At 43.6% G+C, this 21769-nt stretch overlaps 1 protein-coding gene across 7 annotated transcripts in view; it reads left to right on the top strand.

Moving 5' to 3' along the window:
- MAPKAP1 (MAPK associated protein 1) overlaps positions 1–21769 on the top strand; it is a 265446-nt gene that overhangs the window by 206181 nt on the left and 37496 nt on the right. For all 7 annotated transcript variants that reach the window (XM_063650329.1, XM_063650328.1, XM_054500117.2 and 4 more), the window contains one exon: positions 13699–13839. In XM_063650329.1, coding sequence (XP_063506399.1) covers positions 13699–13839 — 141 coding nt within the window. The remainder of the gene's footprint in view (positions 1–13698; positions 13840–21769) is intronic.

Here is a 21769-nt window from a genome sequence, read left to right as displayed (position 1 = left end):
GAAGCTTACAAATGAAGCAGATATGACAAGAGTTTCTGCCTAGGTACTGAGAGCTAACATTTGTGCTTGGATCTTGGCCTAAATAAGAAAATGACAAGCCAAAGTCCTTGAGCTTTCCAGTCTGGATTCTTGTCGGATAATCTACTACATCCTTCAGCCAACTGCCTGCTAGAAGCTGGAATCATACCAGAAGGAAGTCCAAGTACATTATGGGGAGGATGTAACATTACAAGACTTCATTCTTGTCCAAGCTTCTATATAAATCCTGGCACCAAACTGAGCCTCAATTCCCTTGTCTGCCAAATGTTGCCAGTGACCTTTCCCACCAACCATGTGGAGGTAGTCCATGCAGGTCCTTAGAAGAAAAGTGCCGCTTGAACCAACTTACTCTTTCCACAGCTTTAAGAGAGAAAGTGGAATTTCCCATCATCAGGGCCAATATAAGCCTGAAATTAAACTGGCTTTATGGAATACTAACAAAGTGTCAGACACCATCTTTCTGTTGTATCCCTGACTAGTCTGTCATTCATAGTGCTTAAAGCACAGTCATTAGAATCGGGCAGACCTTGGGTGAACCACTTGCAGCCTGTGACAGTGGACAAATTATGTCATCTCTGATCTCATGTGTAAATGGAGGTGAATGAATCTGTTTCACAAGGATTTGGTGAGAATTGAATGAGATATAAGTGCTCTTATTATAACAACACTTTAGGCCATGTAGTCATCATCCTTGTTTTATAGAAGAGGAAACTGAGGGGTGAAGTGATTTGCTAATATCACATGAACAATAATGAGAGGCCCGGAAAACTGTCTTTTATTCATTAAGTCTGGTGAAAGAGCTGAATCTAATTATTGTATTTCCTAAATAGAAGTTGGTGTAGAGAGAATCTTCAGTTGCTCTGTAAACATTAATTCAGCTTCCTTTGATCTTCTTTCCTTTTGAAGGAGATTCACAGAATGTTTAAGATCATCCATTATTTCAGCACTTAATGAAATTCTCATTTCTTAATTTTAAGGTTATACTGAGGAAGGGCCTCAACTCACCAGGTGGGTAGTCACCCAGGAGGGTGGACTATGGGAGGGAAGAACATCCAGAGGTCTTAGTCTGAGAGCCCTCATTTATCTTCTTAATTTTTCCCCTGAGGCCCCAGGAGAGGAGGCAACTCCTAGGAGCTGCCCAGATTACCTGGCTGCCCCTCCATGGGCTCGTTACAGTTCCTGCCTTTACTCCTCTCTGATCACTGATTCCTCTGAATGGATTTGCCAAGTCCCACACTAGACTGTGACCACCCCTCACACTGGAGAGGAACCCAGTCTGAGTCCCCTCTGCATCCTGGTGTCTGTGGCCAGGCCTGGCTCTTTCACCCTGATAGAGTGAGCCTCCTGAGCCCCTCACATTTCCAGGCTTCTCACTGGACCAAGTACAAGATGGCTTTTAAGGAGAACTTGGGTTTGAATAAGCATCTTTAAGTGTAGGGGTTTCTTTGTTGGACTACCACCACCACTACTAAATAGAAACGGAGAGAAGGAAGAAGCAGCTGTAGAAAGAGGATGAAAGTCAGCTTTATCCTGGTGTGCTTCCGACCCTCTTCGTGATGCTTATTTATAACGGGCTGATTCTTCTCCTGTGTGTGCTCTGTGCCAGCTCTGGAGACTCCCTGGTGGTTCCGCGCTGCTTCTGGAGGCTTTGCCTCCTTCAGTTACAAATTACTGATCTCTCCAATTTCTATCATGTGACTTAAACACCTCCTTTATTATACCACAACAGCACTCTTCAAATACACAAGAAAATGTGATCATGCAAATAAACTCTTATTTACAAATGAAAATGACTTGTGATGTTCGTTTTACGTATTTTAGGTTGAGTTATTCCTGAAAGCCGGTTAACCTGTCTGGCTTTAGCGGGGAGGTGTTCAGTGTAAGGAATTTTCTGTAGGGTGAGGATTTTTATCCAAGTCGGTATTGCATAATAGCTCCCTGTTTGCTGCACGCTATTAGAATTTAGATGAAACAGAAACATTATTCGCCACATACCTGTGAGTCCTTGTCTTCCTCTCTGGTTAATGTGGACTGGTTGGCACTATAAAGGCAGGATGTTTGGCACCACCGTGTAACCTTGTACAAGTCCTCCTTCTTTGTGGGCCTCATTTCCCCTGCTGCAAAATGTGATGGTAGTCCCTACCCTGTAAAGCTGTTGTGAGGCTTAAACCATTGAAACAAGTCAATGAGATTGTGTACAGTAAAAGCGCAGAGTGAACTGCAGTGCACTATGCAAGTGTTCACCATTACTGAGTGTCTCTGCCTGAGACTCAGAGGCCAACCAACTGTCGCAGACACCATAGCTTGTCTGAGCCTGTGTGTGGTGACCGTTTCCCTCCCTGTGATTCCTGTTTTCTTTCCCTCTAACCCCTTAGACTTCCCACAGGCCCCTTTGGGCATTGGCCAGCACCAAGGGTAGCTGACACCTGGGGCAAAAAGCTGTGCTGACCTGTCTTGAAGCAAATCTGTGCCTTGTCCACAGCTACTTTTCAGTAATGAGTGTCTGAATTGTGCTGTGTGGGCTGAGAACTTCCACATGATTTGCATTTTTCACTCTCTTCTTTCTCTAAAAGTTCCCCCTTTCCATTTTATCATTAGGTAGTAATTAGTATTCAAGGGAAATTGGTCCTAATATATTAAAATTGGTTTAAGTGCATTTAGACCTGTACCACAGCCAATGTCTTATTGGAAAATGTAATTGGGGACTCTGTGTATGTAATTAATTGAATTACAATTAAGAACTTTCATTAAGCGATACACTGGTACATTAGAGCAGTAAGGAAGCATGTTTGATGAGCCACAAACCCTGTCTGGGCTCTGAGTGAGGGCATGGAGATTTGCATCCCTCTGATAGGCTCCTGGCCCCAGAATTCGCCCTGAAGGTCCTGACTAATGGTTTGGTAATGCATCAGGTGACATTTCTGCAGTGACTCTGAATGGGAGGTGGGATTCTTCCAGCGGATGTGCCCTCATTCTCTGACTCTTGAGTCAGGGAAAGGGACACCTTGGTGTTGATCAGATGTCACAGTTCTTAGATATTTTGCCATGTAAATTGTCAAAAATGCCATGCTCCTGAGAAGACCCCATTACTTTTCCTGGGCTTTGAACATGGACAAAGACATATTGGAGAAAGAGGAAATAATGGGAATTCTGTCACTAATCTAACTTCCAAGCAAACCCATAATGAACCATTGGTCCAGACCCTTAAATGGTCATGCTTCATCCTGTAAAGAGTATTGGATTCACTTTGGGCACATATTTGTTCATGCATTCCCCAAACATTGATTGAGCCTTCCTCTGGGCCAACCACTGTGCTGAGACTTAGCCCCACATTATAGAGCACACAATTGTGATCAGTGCTATGAAGGGTAGAAAAGAGCGCATAGCAGGGGACCAGAGCAGGTGAGAATAAGAGAGGCTTGAGTAAGAAGAGAAAGGAGTTAGTCCAATAATGAGTAAGAGAAGAATGTTCCAGGCCAAGGGACTGCTCACCTGAAGGCTTTGAGACGAGAAGGAGCTTGGGGTGTTTAGGAATGAATAAATGGAATGGAATGAGGGAGAGTGTGCTGAAAGATGAGACTGAGGGATAGCAAGGGTCTAAGATGCAGAGCCTTGCAGGCCCCGCTTCCATGATCTGCTCTTTTTCGAAATTCTACAAACTGAAACTGTTTCTTTCTGACTACCTCATAAAACAAGATTACCTTGATTTATTGAAGGGGGTCTGAAATCTCCATGTGGAAAGTCCTCCAGCCTGGCTGGCTCTGGCTCCAAGAGTTTAATCAATTAAGCACTGACAGCAAAGATCCCTACCCCGGTAGTAGCATGGCAGATTCTAGTGAAGGGTATATCCTACTGCGTGATCCCGATGGCTTTAAAGAGATGACTGCAGAGCGGTGGGCAGGCGGGGGCATGAACGTGTGTGTGTGTTTTAGTATATCACCTATTGATTGTTTTTTAGAGACCAGCAAAAATGACTAGTAGCCAAAGGGAAGTGTTTAATAGAAGAGAAGTCTTGGGCTTATGAGGCTTTGGGGACTTAAAAGGCCTCTGGAAAAAAAATATGTGATGGATGCAGAGCGCTAAGGAAGAGTTTTCTCTGTGACTCACTTATGCATCCAGCTTTAAGTCTTACCGAGGGAGTGGAGAGTTAAGTTTTACCCCTGATTCCTTTGCTCTGGCATGGCCAGGCATGACTGTGTTCCCCTTAGATACCGTTACAGCCCATGGAGTTATGCATTTCCAGCCCATCTGAGGAACATTTTTACTCACGGAGGTTGTGTGGTGGTTAAAGGTGCAATTTTGGAATTAGACCTGGTTCAGTTCCTAGCTCCAGCTTGTACTGTTTGTATGACTACTGTAGCAGAATGACATTCTGAGTCTCATTTTTCTCACCTGTAAAAAGAGGATAATATCCAACTTAAAGAGGCATTGGGAAAAATGGAATGAGATGACATCTTTAAAATGCTGAGCATCGTGCTGGCATGGTAAGCACTCAGTGTGTGTTAGCCGCCATCACAGTTGTTGAGGCAGAACCCCTGTCCTCAACAAACCTAGTCTGTTGGGGATTCTGAATGGAAAACTAGGAAAGGTATGTTAGGTGCTGTTAGCCAAGGTGAATACAAGGGGTGGTGTACAAACTTCAGGTACTGTTAATGGTTAACCTGCGTTGCATCAAACTTCACTCGTTCCATCAGCAGCATTTATTGAACATCTACTGTGTGACCGTGTGCTTTGTAGAATGGGATGTTCCTGCCCTCAGGCTCCTTGTCCGGAGGGGAGTGCAGATACTTACCATGTAAGATACTTACCAGAAGAACCTTCAATAAAGGGCTATAATGCTTTAGGAGAGAGACAGGGGAGGTTCCATTTGGACTAGACCTTGAAGCATATAAATTTTAGAGCATAAAGGACATTCTGACCAAATGGTAGAACCTGAGCAGAGTCCAGTTTAGCTGAAGCAGGGCTTCTGCATGGGAAGTAGCAATAAGACTTCAAGATAGAGTGGAGCAGAAAAGGGTTTATGTACTTCTCATTGTCAGTCACTTGTACTATTTTACTTAATTGTGTGCCAGATCCTGAGCTAGATACTGCTCCACTTTTGAAGAACTACTCCCACCCCCACCATTTTCTTTTCCACCATTCCGCTTCACACACTGTGCCAAGGGCAAACACTTGGTGTTCCCTGTGTAGGTCCTTATGCTTTGTGGGCTTTATGTTTTTTCCTATATTCCTCCATGGATTGCCTGTCCTTCCCATCATCTGGGAACACTGCCATCCCCCTAAATTCTGGAAGCACTAGCACAGCACCTGGCATATGGCTGTAGCTAAGTAACTGCTAGTCTAGAAGAAACGGTCAACAGGATTGTGCTGTGGACAAAGGTGAGGATATAACAGAGGCCATTGATCTTCCAATTGAGTTCTAGAGTTGGCATAGATCTTTTTAGAGAAGAGACACTGAATTTGCTTTAATTTATAACTAGATTGGGGCCTTTTAGACTTGGTGTAAGACTCCTTGAACCATAAAATGAATGTTAAAGTCCCATGCAGTTTGTATCTGTGAGTACAAGGAATCTTCCAGTAATATACAGTGAGTTCATCTGAGCTATGATGTAATGATTAGACCTATTTGTTTGAAATAAAGTCATATAACTCTTAAGTGTCTCCCTCAGTTCCAATTAAATCACTTATATGAAAACACTTTTAAAACTATAAAACAGTATTTATAATTAGCCTTGGTCTGATCACCTGAAAGTAAACCTATTGCTTTTATATGTGTACAGGCCTTGCAGCTGTGTTTGTTGTCAGATTATAACACATATACACAGCTATCACTGCACTTTTGTTTCCCATTATTATTGTCCAAATAGATATCAGGGGCAATGAAAACATGGCATTATAACCAATAAAGTCAGCAGTTCTCAAACTTTTTGGTCTTAGGACCTCCTTACACTCTTAAAAGTTATTGAAGACCCCAAAGAGCTTTTGTTTTGTTCTGTTTTGTTTTGTTTTGTTGTTTTGAGGCGAGGTGTTGCCCTGTCGCCAGGTCTCGCCCAGGATGGAGTGCAGTGGCAAATCAGCTCAGTGTAGCCTCAAACTCCTGGGCTCAAGTGATCCTCTCACCTCTACCTGCCGAGCAGCTGGGACTACAGGTGTGCACCACCATGCCCAGCTGCCTTTTTTTTTTTTTTTTTTTTTAAACTTTCAGTAGAGATAAAGTCTCACTATGTTGCCCAGGCTGCTCTTGAACTCCTGGCCTCAAACAGTGCTCCCACTTTGGCTTCCCAAACTGCTGGTATTACAGGTATGAGGCACTGCACCTGGCCAAGCTTTTGTTTATTGAGTGATATCTATTAAAAATAAAAATTAATTAATTTTAAAATATGTATTGAAAAACAGCAATTTCATTAATGTTAATGACAGTTTTATGTTTTTTGGGTTGTTTGTTTTGTTTTGTTTTTTGAGATAGGGTCTCTGTCACAAGGCTAGAATGCAGTAGTACAATCACAGCTCACTGCAACCTCCACCTCCTGGGCTCAAGCGATCCTCCTGCCTCACCTTCCCCAGTAGCTGGGCCTATCGGAGCACACAGCTAAGCCTGGCTGCTTTTTTTTTTTGTATTTTTTGTAGAGATGGGGTTTTGCCATGTTGCCCAGGCTGGTTTTAAACTCCTGGACTCAAGTAATTCACCTGCCTTGGCCTCCAAAAGTGCCGGGATTACAGGGGTGAGCCACCATCCCTGGCCCAAATGACAAATTTTGTGAAAAGTAACTATAATTTCTTTAAAAAAATTTTTTTTGAGACAGGGTCTCACTCTGTTACCCAGGCTAGAGTGCAGTGGCGTGATCACAGCTCACTGTAGCCTCAACTCCTGGGCTCAAGTGATCATCCCACCTCATCCTCAGTAGCTGGGAGTACAGGCATGAGCCACCAAACCCAGCTAATTTTTGTATTTTTTGTAGAGACAGAGTTTTGCCATGTTGCACAGGGTGGTCTCAAACTCCTAGACTCAAGCAATCCACCCACCTCAGCCTCCCAAAGTGCTGGGATTGTAGGCATAAGCCTTCTGCACCTGGCCTAAATTTTTTTTTTTTTTTTTTTTTTTGAGACGGAGTCTTGCTCTGTCGCCCAGGCTGGAGTGCAGTGGTGTAATCTCAGCTCTCACTTCAGCCTCCGCCTACTGGCTTCAAGCGATTCTCCTGCCTCAGCCTCCAGAGTAGCTGAGATTACAGGCATGCCCCGCCATCCCCAGCTAATTTTTTGTATTTTTATAGAGACGAGGTTTCACAATGTTGGCCAGGGTGGTCTCAAATTCCTGACCTCAAGTGGTCCGCCCACCTTGGCCTCCCAAAGTGCTGGGATTACAGGTGTGAGCCACTGCACCCAGCTAGGCCTAAAATTTTTAATGAGAAGAGTGTCATTATTTTATCATATTGCAAATTTCTGTAATGTCTGGGCTTATAGAAGACACCTGGATTTTCATATCTGCCTCTGCATTCAGTCTGCTACAATACATTGCTTTGGTTAAAGTATGTGAAGAAAATTTGGCCTGACACAGATATGTTGTTGAAAAAGGGAAGAATATTTCAATAGCCTTTTCAGATAATTGTGGGTATCAATTTTTATTACTATACCAAAACTCAAATGATAGTTTCTTTGTTGTTGTTGTTGTTGTTTTGTTTGTTTGTTTTGTTTTGTTTTGTTTTTTGAGACAGAGTTTCATTCTTGTTGCCCAGGCTGGAGTGCAGTGGCGCAATCTTGGTTCACTGCAACCTCCGCCTCCTGGGTGTAAGTGATTCTCCTGCCTCAGCCTCCCAAGTAGCTGAGATTACAGGCATGTGCCACCATACCCAGCTAATTTTGTATTTTTAGTAGAAACGGGGTTTCACCATGTTGGTCAGGCTGGTCTCGAACTCTTGACCTCAGGTGATCCACCCGCTTCAGCCTCCCAAAATGGTGGGATTACAGGCATGAGCCACTGTGCCCAGCCAAGCTTTTTATTCCTTTGTGCACTTGTAAGAGAATGGACATGAAAAAAGTAAGTCATGTCTTGCTGTTGTTATAAAAATAGCATTGCAGTTATGGACCCTGAAGGGGACTTGGGAATTCCCCACCAACACCACCAAAAGTCCCAGTGTGCACTTTGAGAACCACCGATTTAGAATTTACAGTTATTTGACTCAACAGTCTATTACAGTGCTGTTGCTGTAGGAGCGTGGTGAGGTAGGCAGGGCAGGAACAGCCTTTAGCCACTTGAGGGAAGGGAAAGGAGAAGGCATGTGGACTCCAGAGTCCAACAGATCTGTCCCAGTTTCGCCTTTCCTAACGGTGGAACCCCGGGCAAGGTTTTGACCCAGAGTGACAGTTTGAATCTCTATCTCTGAACTCTTATATTCCATGTTCTTTCTAATGTTATTAAGCCCCAGGGCTGCCTCCCAGCCCTTGGCTGCCTCCCAGCACCTTCTCTTTCTTTCTTGGCTGCAGGCCCTAGACTCCACCTGCCTCCTTCCTCAACTCCTCTCTGCTTCCCTTTGCCTGCCGTGGCCTCTTTTTGCCATTCTTCACTGAAGACAGGTGCCAGGCCTCATTCCTCAGTTCCCCTTTCCTGATTTTGTACTCCCGAGAGTTAAGCTGCTTCCCCTCCTGGGTTTTCTGTTTGTCCTCCATACCTTCCTACATTGTGATTGTCGTTCTTCTGGAGCCTTGTTACTCCATTTGAGCTGTGGTGCTCAAGTCACTATTAGGCCCCACCCCAAAATTTGATCTATCACAATACATCTTTGAGTTATTGCAGCTTGAGCGTTTTGACACAATACATTATGGTAATCCATGGCATATAGAGACATTAACACTCCCGACTTTGACAAAATACATTGTGAAGTCTTTGAAGGCACCATAACAATTTATCTTGTCATTCACGAGGAGACCCAGTTCAGCATTAATGTAGATGAACACAGTGTGGCTTTTGTTTCATTTAATTGCTTGTGACCTTTTTAATTGCTAATTTAACAAAATACCAACGGGTCATATTTCAGTTAAATTAACAGGGAGTAGTTTTTGTTTTTTCAGTATGTTTATTTTTAAGATGTTCTGTTTCTCTCTACTTTTCACTTTGAGTTGCTAAAAATGTCTTCTCTTGAACTGAAGTGGACTTTTTAATGTGAAGGTTATAGTAGAGTAATTTTAATATGCAGATGGTACAATATCAGGCATCTTTCATCTTTCATGTGTGATTGGGTTCACTCCTTTCAGGAAGGATACAAACAGTAAACGTATACATGCAAAGTCATAGAACTTTTCTGGTCCAAAAAATATGCTTTTGGAATAATGAATGCTTTGCTTCAGGTATTTGTCTTTAGATAAAGTGTCTATTGCAGGCACCATTTATTAGGCACTTCTTTCTGCCTTGTGCTGTTTTGTGGCCTATAGCTAATTTGTAAGCTCCTGAAGATCAGGAACCCTGCTTTATCCTCACCAGTGTCCCCCACCGTCTAGCATACTCCTGGCATGGGGAGAGAAGTGGTTGCACCATTGCATGTACAATAGACATGACCCCTCCAACAAGTGGTACTCCTGAGCCTACTTTGAGAAATGACACTGGAGGCCGGGCACGGTGGCTTACGCCTGTAATCCCAGCACTTTGGGAGGCCGAGGTGGGTGGATAACCTGAGGTCAGGAGTTTGAGACCAGCCTGGCCAATAAGGCGAAATCCCATCTCTACTAAAAATACAAAAAATTAGCCAGGCGTCAGCTACTTGGGAGGCTGAGGCAGGAGAATCGCTTGAACCTGGGAGGTGGAGGTTGCAGTGAGCCAAGATCTCCCCATTGCACTCCAGCCTGGGCAACAAGAGCGAAACTCTGTCTCAAAAAAAGAAAGAAAGAAAGAAATGACACTGGAACTCCGAAACTAGAAGTTGATCCCATTCATCAGATAACCTGCTTTGGAGTGAACAGCGTGAATTGGAGGCGAGTACAGGACTATTCCTTCTCTACTCCCTCAGGTGCTGTTATCCTTCTGATCATAAACGCAGACACGCCCCTTGTCAGTTGGGGCAAGGCTCAGAACTCCCCCAGGTGTCGGGGGGACTTACATTCTCAAATGGGATATGAATTTACACTATCAGAGAGTAGAAGGTCAATGCAAGAAGCATTAGTGTGTTGAGCCAGCTCCAGCTATGTAAGTCTTGTAAAAAATTAATACAAGGATATTGACAAGCCTTGCTGGTTATTTCATAGGTTTAAGACCTCTACTAAAATCCTATCATCTCATCTGCCCATTATTAACATTTCAGCAAAATATAAAGTTTTCATTAATCTCCCACAGCAAATTTAGGAGTGAAAACTGGCACTTGTTTGAGCTTTTAGGACTACATTAGCTGGTGTATTAAACAAAATATGTCATTCTTCAGTAGCTTCTGTAAGAAGCTAAATCAATTTCCAGCCATATTTATGCACCACTTTATCTAAAAGCATCTGAATTATCATTTATAGCTACGATGCTTTATTAGCAGCTGGCATTGAAATTGCTCAGTAAAAAATTATATGTCACGTTATAGTAATTTTTAAATTGGTTTTAATCCAACATCATAAAATGTAAAAATCTTAAGTATGGGTTTTTTTTTTTTTTTTAGTAATTGGCATTTTAGCATAATGAGCTGTTACCTCTTTCCAAATCAAATACCTGCAATATTTAGAAAACACTAATTAGTAAAGCAAACAGAAGTTCTTGAGCTCAGAGCTAAGTTGTATCTAATAATAGCATTTTCTCAGAAAAGATGACTTGAAATGATTTTTAAAACATTAAATGATTTTAATATTTTACCAAAATTCTCTGCAATTCTCATGTATAAGAAGTTCTAAAATAGAAATAAAACATGTTTTGGCAGTTATGTTTCAGTAAAAATGAAGACTGGAAAAAGTGAATGATTATTCGAAATTCCAAATCCTAGCCGGCCTCGGTATTACTCAGGAGAGAGTGGTAATCAGGATCATGGCATCTCTGTCCAAAATCATAGGTGCTGCAAAGAAAGGAAACGGGCAACCCAGTGGCCCTTGCAGATGTGGAGTGAAGCTCTGCAGTGTCCTGGAGGTGCGATGTTGGTTAAGTCACTCTGTCTCTCTGACCCTCACCTTCCTGTGGACATGGCACCTGGTATTCATTCAGTACATGTTTATTGAGCTCTGCTTTATCCTCTGAGTGGTAGCACTGGCAGTGTCTGAGTTGCAGTGGTGAGAAAGCAGTCCCTGTGCTCTTGGGTTTTATAGTCTAATGGCAGAGACAGGCAATTACTCCCTGTGATAACTGTTCTGAAGAAAAATGCAGGATACGGGGACAGAAGGAGCCAAACTAGTGTTGGGGGCTTGCGGCCAAGGAAGGCTTCCCTGGAGTGTCACTGGTGCTCTGCTCTTCAGGAGGAAAACAGGGAGGGGCCTGGAGAGAGTGAGATGGGGAGAAGGGTGACCTGGGCAAAGAGGACAGCATGTGCAAGACGCTCTGAGATGGGATTCCGCCAGAGGCACTCAGTGAAGGGCGAGGCCGCGTCCTTCCTGAAGGAAAGCACTATTGTGGGTGCTGGGATGGTCCAGGTTGGGAATTACTGTAGTGTTTGCAAATAGAACACAAATTTCCTAATAAATGAGTTCACTGTGAAAGCATCAGACACCAACTTTGACTTAAAATACTTGCCCCATAAGCAGTAACTGTAGGAAGGAAAAGCATATCATTGTCAGGCTACCAGTTTGTTACAAAATTTTCCAGTTTTATACCCAAATCTAGAGTTTTCCATTCCCCCAACTCCGTCCCGAAGAGTTCTCTCTGGGTTTCCCTGTGGAACCGTCTCTGAGTTCTCAACATGAGGCCTAGAGCACCCTACTGTGGTCAGCCTCTGCGAGACAGGCTCCTCCCCTCCCAACCCATTCTACGCCCTGCACTGGTGATGGCACCAACAGCTGCACCTGCAGAAGTCCACCTTTCAAAGTCCAGGGACTGAGAGAGAGTTTAACTTTGCTTAGTGTAACCTTGGCATGTGACAGCCTCCCCAAGCCTCAGAGTTCTCATTTGTAATGTAGAAAATTATAAGACCTTCAATGCAGTAACGTGTGAAATGCTTAACACCAAGCCTGGCATATGGTAAGCACTCATATATACTAGCTAGTATTTATTTAGCAAAATTTAGTGAGAGCATACCAGTTGCCTTTACTGCTTGCAGAAGATATAAAAATGAGTGAGAAACTTTCCTGACCTTCACAAAGCTTCCAGATTAGGACAGAGCAACCACTAAGCAATTCTAGTGCAAGGCTGAATATAATCCACCCTGACACTAGAAGAAAAATAGTCACCGCTCTTATGAAGCATATGTATTCTTTACCTAAATTTTGATGTGAATGGCAAAAACCGAAATTCAGAGAGATAAAGTCAACTTGCCCAAGATCATACAACAAATTAGAGGCAGAGCTAGGAGTTGCAGCCACAGCTATCAGGCTCCAGGGTCCAGTATAAGCCAACTTTTATGGAATTCGCTTCCAGAAGAACCATCAGAAAAGATTTCACAGGACAGATAGAGTTTGAGGTAGCCTAGGGAGGGGTGGAGGGATTTCAATAGGTCTGGGTGAGGATGAGAGGGCTGTTCTAGGCCAAGGGCAGCACGTGAGCAAAGGCCCAGAATTATAAAAGCCTGAAGCACTGTGCAGTCTGAGGGGTTTGAGAGGGCTGAGAGAAGGTATGTGTGAGAAGTGAGAAGAATATTAGTATGTTTCAGGCACATTATGGCTAAAAAAGTGTTATTCATTCAGGGGGCTGTGGAGACAGGGAAGATTTTTGAGCACCAGGCTTCTTATCTGTCTCCAGTGTCACATATCAGAGTACTTAGCATGCACAGGGTGCTCTCTGAGCATTTGGTGAATGAATGAATGATCCAACCTTTAGAAAAATGGATCAGAAAGCCTGTGGCGGCTGGACTGCAGAGGAAGAGCCTGATGACCAGGAGGCCAGTGATGAGACTGTCACACCCAAGCACTAGCAGGTGCCCCCTGAGCCAGTGGGGGCTCTATCAGTAGATAGCTATGTCTGTCAATAGACAGCCATGTAACCTTAAGCCAGTGTCTTAATCTTTCTGAGCCTCAATTCTATCCTGCTTGAATGGGAATATCAGTAGTACCAATGGCCCAGGGTTGCTATGGAGAACGAGTGAAATCCCACATGGAGGCTGTGGGGCGCAGGGCGAGAGGCAGTAAAGAAGACGGTTTGGGAATCTTGGAAAAGACAGAGATTCTTCGAGGAATGTGGATTACTTTTGTGATTAGGAAAATCACGTTTAGAAAAAAACAAGACCCGTGACACCGCTAACACCACCCATGCTCTTGTGCTTTTGACTCACTCTTGTGGACTGAGCTTCCTGCCAAGAGCAAGCAGGAATTTTTCTATCCTTGTGTCCCTGCTGCCCAGCCAAGGACCTGCCATAGTGCTTGTGGAATTAATTGTTGAATGATTAATATGTTACCATTCTCTGTTTACTGGAATGCCATTATTAAGTCATCGCTCAGCCTTTTCTTCTCCAAATTAAATAACCCATATTATTTTAATTTATCCCAAAGCATTTTAAGCAGACACCATTTGCCAAGCCTCATGTATCTTTATGTGTTAAACTGCCTTTTCCTCCCCAGGTTCAAGGGCAGATGGGGTTTTTGAGGAGGATTCGCAAATTGACATAGCCACAGTACAGGATATGCTTAGCAGCCACCATTACAAGTCATTCAAAGTCAGCATGATCCACAGACTGCGATTCACAACCGACGTACAGCTAGGTAAGTGTGTGAGCAGATGATGAGCTGGCTTGTCGTGTCAGCAGTCAATGTAGAAATGGGGAAAGAAACAACATACAACTTTTATGTGACCTGAATGACTAAAGGTAATTTGTTTTCTGAGAAAATGTTTAAACAATGAAATTTGAAGTACATCCTTTTTCCCACTTGAGTGCTCTGTCTTGTCTTCTTTTTTATGAAGCAGAAGATTAGAAATAGAACTAACTTGAGACTCTTTTCAAACTGATTGACTTCGGTGAAGTTCCATAATTCTTTTCATTCTGTAATTCTCTTGCCTGCTATCCTTAGAACTGCTTTGTGACGGTGCCACCTGCCTGTTCTTACTCAGCTAACTCATTGCTTATTCATTCAGGCCTTTATTCAGGAAGCTTTTTAATGATCTCAGAAGATATATTTGGATCTTCATCATATAATTTGGAACTTTCAACTAATATTTGGGATTAATTTGTTCTAATTATGTGCTAAATTTCTGTTTTGACTTAAACCGAACAGGAGTAGGAAAAGTGTCATAGTAAGCAACATACTACTAATACATCATCATTATCATCATCATCATCATCATGGCTGCCTTTTATAGGTGTCTGCTGTGTATTAGTCACTGTGGTAAGTGCTTTACATGTACTACTTAACTACCTAAAAGGTGGGGTATTCTTACTGTCTCCATCTAACAGAGGGGGTAAATGAGGTACAGAGCAGTCAAGTCTCATGCCCAACTCACACAGTGGGTAGGTGGTGGTGCCAGGAGCAAACCCTGGTCTGACCAACTCAAGTGCACCTGCTCCCTAACAAAGGGTCTCCCATATAATGGCCGAGGGAGAGGAAGAATGGGTAGTGATGCCAGGCTCACCCAGTCAGGGAGCTGAGCTGCACCCTGTCTCTGCCACATCACCTCTTCCTGCGTCTCCTTTTAACTCTTAGGGTTCATTTATTTTACGTTTCTCACAAATGCTTTGTATGTTTGTCATAATAAAATCTTTTCTAATGTTGGCATTAGTTTGAACCTGGCTAACTCATAAGAGGCCTCAAAAATTTCCTCACATGTTCCTTCCCAACTTGACTGACAGGAACTTCCAATATGCTGACAATACAGCTTAGTGATTAAGAGATGGGCAAGAGAATCACAAATGGTTTAAATTGTGCTCTATCAATAGACAGCCATGTAACCTTAAGCAAGTGTCTTAGTCTTTCTGAGCCTCAATTCTATCCTGCTTGAATGGGAATATCAGTAGTACCAATGACACAGGGTTGCTATGGGGAACGAGTGAAGCTCGTTGCTATAGGGAACATGTAAAGCACTGAGTATGGGGCCTGCAGTTGTAAACTTCCCTATGTGAGAGCTGTTAGTTGGGAGGCAGTAGAGTGTAGCGCTCAGAGGGCTCACTCAGGAGTTGGAGGCCCAGGTACAAACCCTGCTCGTTTATTAGCTGTATCACCACCGGCAAATGATGCAGAGCCCCAGTTTCCTTATCTGTAAAAATAAAGATAATTTTTTAACTGTGAGGATGAAATGCCACAGCATGTGCAGAGAACTTAGGCGCCTGGCCTCTAGCAAGTGCCCAGTGAGCATTAGCTGCTAAGATGATGGTGATTCTAGCAGGCTGATCAGATGAGACAGCACTCAGTAACTTTGAACCAAAACAGACCCCACCTTTTTTTCCTCTCTGCATTAAGTCCTCACCTAATGTCATCAGTAGGTTCTTGGAAACTGTAACTTTAAGTGAAATGATATATAACAAAACTCGTTTTTTTCTCTTATCAACATTATAACAAAACGACATTGAACAAAATTATGTACATCATTTCACTTAAAGTTGAAGTTTCCAAGAACCTATGAATGACAATAAGTGAGGACTTAACTGTAGCTCTTCTTCCTCATAAAAACCTTAAATATCTAAAGTGGTGAAATTGCTTATTTAGTGTTGACTCTTAAATCATAAAGTCATTCAGTGTTGTTCCTCCTGGGGATGTTTTTCCTACTGTATTTCAGAAATAAGACTGATCAAAAAGAAGCCAGTTCTCAAAAATAAATAAAAGAGTACATACTATATGATTCTATTATATGACATTCATAAATACAAGGAAATAATCTTATGTAAGAAGTAAAGATACTGGTTATTCCAGGTAAGATGGTTGTAGTGGTTGGAGAAGGGCTTCTGGGAAGCTGGAAAGGGTCTGTTTTCTGATCTGGGTGCTGATTACATGGGTCTGTAGACTTTGTGGAAAAGTCATGGTATATATACTCATCATTTGTGCACTTTTTCTGTGTGTACACTTTCTTTCTTCTTCTTTTTTTTTTTTAGACAGAGTTTTGCTTTTGTTGCCCAGGCTGGAGTGCAATGACTTGATCTCGGCTCACTGCAGCCCCTGCCTCCTGGGTTCAAGTGATTCTTCTGCCTCAGCCTCCCGAGTAGCTGGGATTACAGGCGCCCACCACCATGCCCAGCTAATTTTTTTGTATTTTTAGTAGAGACGGGGTTTCACCATGTGGCCAGGCTGGTCTCGAACTCCTGACCTCAGGTGATCCACCCGCCTCGGCCTCCCAAAGTGCTGGGATTACAGGCGTGAACCACCACACCAGGCCACACTTTCAATTTATGAAAGTAAGAATGCCACTCAAATACCCAGTTTGTGTTTAGCTGCAGTACTTGCCCAATAGCAAAGGGCCTGCTTTTTCTGAATGGGCCTACTTTTAAGAAGCCCAATAAGTAGGCTGGGTGCCGTGGCGCACGTCTGTAATCCCAGCACTTTGGGAGACAAAGGTGGGCAGATCACTTGAGCTCAGGAGTTCAGGACCAGCCTGGGCAACATGGTGAGACTCCATCTCTGCAGAAAATACAAAAATAGCCAGGTGTGGTGGTGCCTGCCTGTAGTCCCAGCTACTCAGGAGGCTGAGGTGGGAGGATCGCTTGACTCTGGGAGGTCAAGGCTGCAGTGAGCTGTCATCACGTCATTACACTCCAGCCTGGGCGACAGTGTTAGACTCTGTCTCAAAGGGAAAAAAAAAGCCCAATAAGTAGCCCAACTGTGGTCAAGACAGAGGGTCAAAGCAAGGGCCCAGGTGAGCATCATCAGCAAATCCATCCCTGCTCATTCCCCAGTGTGAAAAGTGCTGCCTGGAATGATAACCAAGATCATGGGCTTCTTTCCCCACTTTTTTCCAAAGGTAAAAAAGACAAACTTTAATTCATTAGAGGCTGACATGTAAATTATTTCAAAGGAAAAAGTCCACAAAATGCCCTGTGGGAGGAGCCCAAGCTCTACAGTCAGTCAACACTGAGTTTGAATCCCAGCCTTGCCACTTACCTGCAGTGTCACCGGGACAAGTCTTTTCCCTTTTCAATCTTAGTTTTCACCATGTATGAAATGGGGATAATAATGTTTACCTTCTAACGTTCTGTGAAAGTGTCTGGCCCATAGAAGCATATTCTTTTTTTTTTTTTTTTTTTTTTTTTTTCCGAGACGGAGTCTTGCTCTGTCACCCAGGCTGGAGTGCAGTGGCGCGATCTCGGCTCACTGCAACCTCTGCCTACCGGGTTCACGCCATTCTCCTGCCTCTGCCTCCCGAGTAGCTGGGCCTACATGTGCCCGCCACCACGCCCGGCTAATTTTTTGTATTTTTAGTAGAGACGGGGTTTCACCATGTCAGCCAGGATGGTCTGGATCTCCTGACCTTGTGATCCACCCACCTTGGCCTCCCAAAGTGCTGGGATTACAGGCGTGAGCCACCGCGCCCAGCCCATAGAAGCATATTCTAAGTGGTAGCTTATCGTAGTGTTATTATCATTGTCATTATTATTTATTTTGCCTATTGCCCTCTCTCCAGGTCCACCATCTTGAAAGTATTAAACCAGATCACTTAGATCAGGGGGTGGCTCTCCTGGCAAAGTTCCACTTGTGGCCATAATAGAGACTTGTCAGGTAGACGTGAATGATGACAGTCATGCAAGTATCTCCCTGGTCGTTGGAAGTGAGGCGACTGGAGGCTGGGGCGTCACTTCTGAATGCTTGGAATGCTTCCAGTGACACACATGGCACCCTCTGGTGTAGAGTCGCATTTCAGAGGGGCTTCTGAAAGAGATGATGTCAGAACATTTGTTTCTGTCCTCAAAGTTCAGTCTTTATCATTATAATCAGAAATTTCATTAATTAGTCCTAAGGAATTTTGTGACAATCAGACAGACTGCCCATGAGTATTATATCATGCACTGAATAAATAAACCCATTTTCCCGTCCCACGTAGATTACACAGGTATGTAATTGAAGACCCTCTCTCCCTCCTTACAAAGCAGATATCACCCTCACATTCTAACAACAACAAAAACCCACACCTAGCAATCCAGAAATTCTTTCTTCCTGAAACATTCTACTGCCAAGAGTAGGGAGGCAAACAGCACACCCTGTGTGAGTATTCAAGTGAGCAGCTGGATTTTGAGACGGGTAAATAATTTATTTTATTACACCTGACTAGCCAGGTGCTTCAGGTCCTTCCTGACACTGATGGATGGTCGCCTCCACCTGTCCATCCTGTGTCAATCAGAACAGAGATTTCACTTGGTCCCTGTGGCAACATCTTTTAAGTGGAAAGTAAGTGTGTGGCATTTGCTCAGCATCCCTGCTGATTCCACAGAAAACCACTCGTCCACGCTGAATTAGTGGTAGTAAGAGCCGCAGCTGAGGATCAGAATCCCCAGGCTCTGCGGTGCCACCACAGTTGCTTGTCTTCTGATGGGGTGGTAGTGGCCATTGTTCCAGTTGTTTCTGAGAAAGTCAGGGGATGAGAGACTCAAATTTTGACCTGCAAGACCCAAACTTAAATCAGTTTTCCACCAGACTTTTTTTGGTTTTTTTGAGATTGAGTTTCGCTCTTGTTGCCCAGGCTGGAGTGCAATGGTACAGTCTCAGCTCACTGCAACCTCCGCCTCCCGGGTTCAAGCAATTCTTCTGCCTCAGCCTCCCAAGTAGCTGGGATTACAGGCATGCACTACCACACTCAGCTAATTTTTGTGTTTTTAATAGAGACGGGGTTTCACCGTGTTGGTCAGGCTGGTCTCGAACTCTTGACCTCAGGTGATCCACCTGCCTCGGCCTCCCAAAGTGCTGGGAGTACAGGCATGAGCCACCGCGCCCGGCCTCCACCAGACTTTTCTATGACCGAAAAACCCCATTAATGAAACATATGACACAGCTCTGGTCTTTTAAAATAATAGTAATAAGAAATAGAATTTTTACAAAGCAGTTATTATCAAGTGCTTACTGTATGCCAAGCACTTTGCTAATCGTTCTCTTTGCATGCACTGGTGCCTGAAATCGAAGCACTCTTATTAGATAGTACTGATTTTATCACCATTTTTTATATGATGAAACTGGGGTGTAGGAAAAATCTAGTAAGTAATCAAGCTGGAATAAGAATCCAGGACTGTCTGAGGTTGAGTCCTGAGCCTAACTACTCTGCCTTAGATGCAAATCATTGTGCTAATTCTCCGTGGAACTATGACAACTTACAATACACCAAGAGCTTTCTCCCTGATAACCTCATTTAATCTACACAGCACATTGATATTGTTGTTCCCACTTCATGACTGAGAAAACTGAGGCTTGGAGGAGTTTGGAAGAACGTGGTTTATGTAAACCACTGTGTTGAGAGGTACATAGCTATTACTTAGTACCAACTCTCCCACACCTCAGTCATCAGATATATGGAGAGTTCCAGCAGAACTGAGGCAGAAACCCAGTCCCATATGCCAGACCCAATCTGTCATACCACAGGTGCCAATCTGTCATACCCCAGGTGCCAATCCACAGGTGTCATTAATAATTCACCCCCAGACCGGGCAGGATGGCTCACATCTGTAATCCCAGCACTTTGGAGGCCAAGGTGGGAGGATTGCTAGAGGCCAGGAATTCAAGACCAGTCTGGACAACATGACAAAACCCTGTCTCTACAAAACATTGAAAAACCTTAGCTGGGTGTGGTGGCGCATACCTGCGGTCCTAGCTACTTAGGAGGCTGAGGCAGGAGGATCCCTTGAGCCCAGGAGTTCAAAGCTGCATTGAGCTAGGATCGTGCCATTGTACTCCAGCTTGAGTAACAAAGCAAGACCCTGTCTCTAAATTTATATATAAAGAGAAAAAATAACTCAACTGCACAACGGAAGTGATTACTTCTAGTTGGCCAGTTCCTAAACTTGTGCATATTCCTGCTCTTCTCCTGCCCCTAGTATCTGGAGATGGATGTCCACGTACTGTGATACCCTCCCCCTCTTTACTTTAGATGTTGTTCATCAGCCACTGCGCTTCCTCCCTCTGGGCCCAGACCTAACCTCAGAATTCATTCCAACACAGTCCTATAAGCAACCCCTACCCATCAATTGAAGGTAATTCTTAAATTGAAATATCTTTGCCATTCCTGCTCTACCAGCCCAGAATCTTACCAAAGTCATCATTCCAAACCATTCCTGTATTTCTCTAAAACATTCTTGGAATATTTCATCTTGTCTGCTTTCCCTCTGTCAGTCCTAAAAAGTACAGATGTCCTTCAAGTGTAGCCTTACTTGAGATTCTACCAAGTTGAGGTTATTTCCATTAACTTGATCTTCCATATACCTGATCCTGTGTGCCTGACCACTTGAGGGAGGTTGCACATTGAGATATGTGCCACCCAAACGGTCCAAGGCTGGTAGGGGAAGTAAGTTAGGGGAACATTGAAGCAGAATAGGTCAAGCGGAGAATGCAGCCACACTCTAAGAAACCCATTGTATATTATCAATAAGTATTTGTTGGCTGGCTGGCAGAAGCTAAATTACAATGCACCAGCCAAGGGAATGCACAGAAACCAATGCAAGAACCATGGCAGAGAGGGCCAAGACATCCCCACAGTGAACACCTCTTATATGCAGAGCACCCGGGGGCAGTGGGTCTGACCCTGAACATATGTCAGAGTCACCCAGTCCCTGGCTTCATCCCAGGCCTGCTGGCTCAATATCTCCCCTAGATTGTGGTGTTTAGGGGACACAAACTCACAGTATTGAAAGGACTTTCTTACCCCTTATCTCTTTGTCCAAGCTTGTTTTTACTGACTGGGCAGGTCAGCCTGGTTTTTCTGATGCAGTCTCACGCTGAGAAGTGGTTTGATATTTGTACCACTTGTACTCACTTGGTTCGTTTGCCTCATTTATCAGTGTAGACCCTTCCCATGTCACCGAAGGGATCTGTTACTGAACACGTAAGATACCATGAATTCCATCTTATCAGCATCGCATCTATAACCTAATAAAATATTTCTGTATAGGATATACAGAGTCTGTATAGGATTTATAGATAAATGATAGAAAATGACTTCTACCAAGAGGTTCCATGGTTACTTCCATTATCTTTTCATAAAACTATCCAGTATGTATAATCATAAGACTTGTGATTGTGGTAGTTCTTTATGAAAATATCAAGTACAATACCACATGTCCTAGAGAAGGCAAAAAGGTTTCGTCTCATCAGCTGGCTCCAGTCAAGTTTATAACGGCTGCCCAGAGCATTATGCTGAGGCAGCATCTCCAGCTGTGTCTGAGGGCAACATAAAGAAACTCTGTGATTGATTAAAAATGTCTGCCCTGGACCTGAGCATGATGAGAGGCAGCATATTTGCCATTTCTTGTCTTGCCTCCTTGTCTTTCCTACTGCAGTTATTATTTAACCCACTAGTCAATAACCACAGGCCGGCACTCAAAGGAAGACTTTATTATGGTGTTATTTTTAAGTATACAGCATGCAAACTTAAGAAACACGGTAACAGCACAATAGTGAGTGAAAGCAGCAGCAGTGGCCTGGACTGCCTCACTCCTCAGGCTCACTCTCAGGCTAAACATGGTTCTGGGTGGCCGCATGAATAAAACATTTTCCCTTGTTAGTTTCCAGTGGG

This window comes from Pongo pygmaeus, chromosome 13 (genome assembly GCF_028885625.2).
Source record: "Pongo pygmaeus isolate AG05252 chromosome 13, NHGRI_mPonPyg2-v2.0_pri, whole genome shotgun sequence".
Lineage (NCBI taxonomy): Eukaryota > Metazoa > Chordata > Mammalia > Primates > Hominidae > Pongo > Pongo pygmaeus.
Note: the sequence above shows the minus strand (reverse complement) of the source record. Positions and strands in the feature narration are given on the sequence as shown.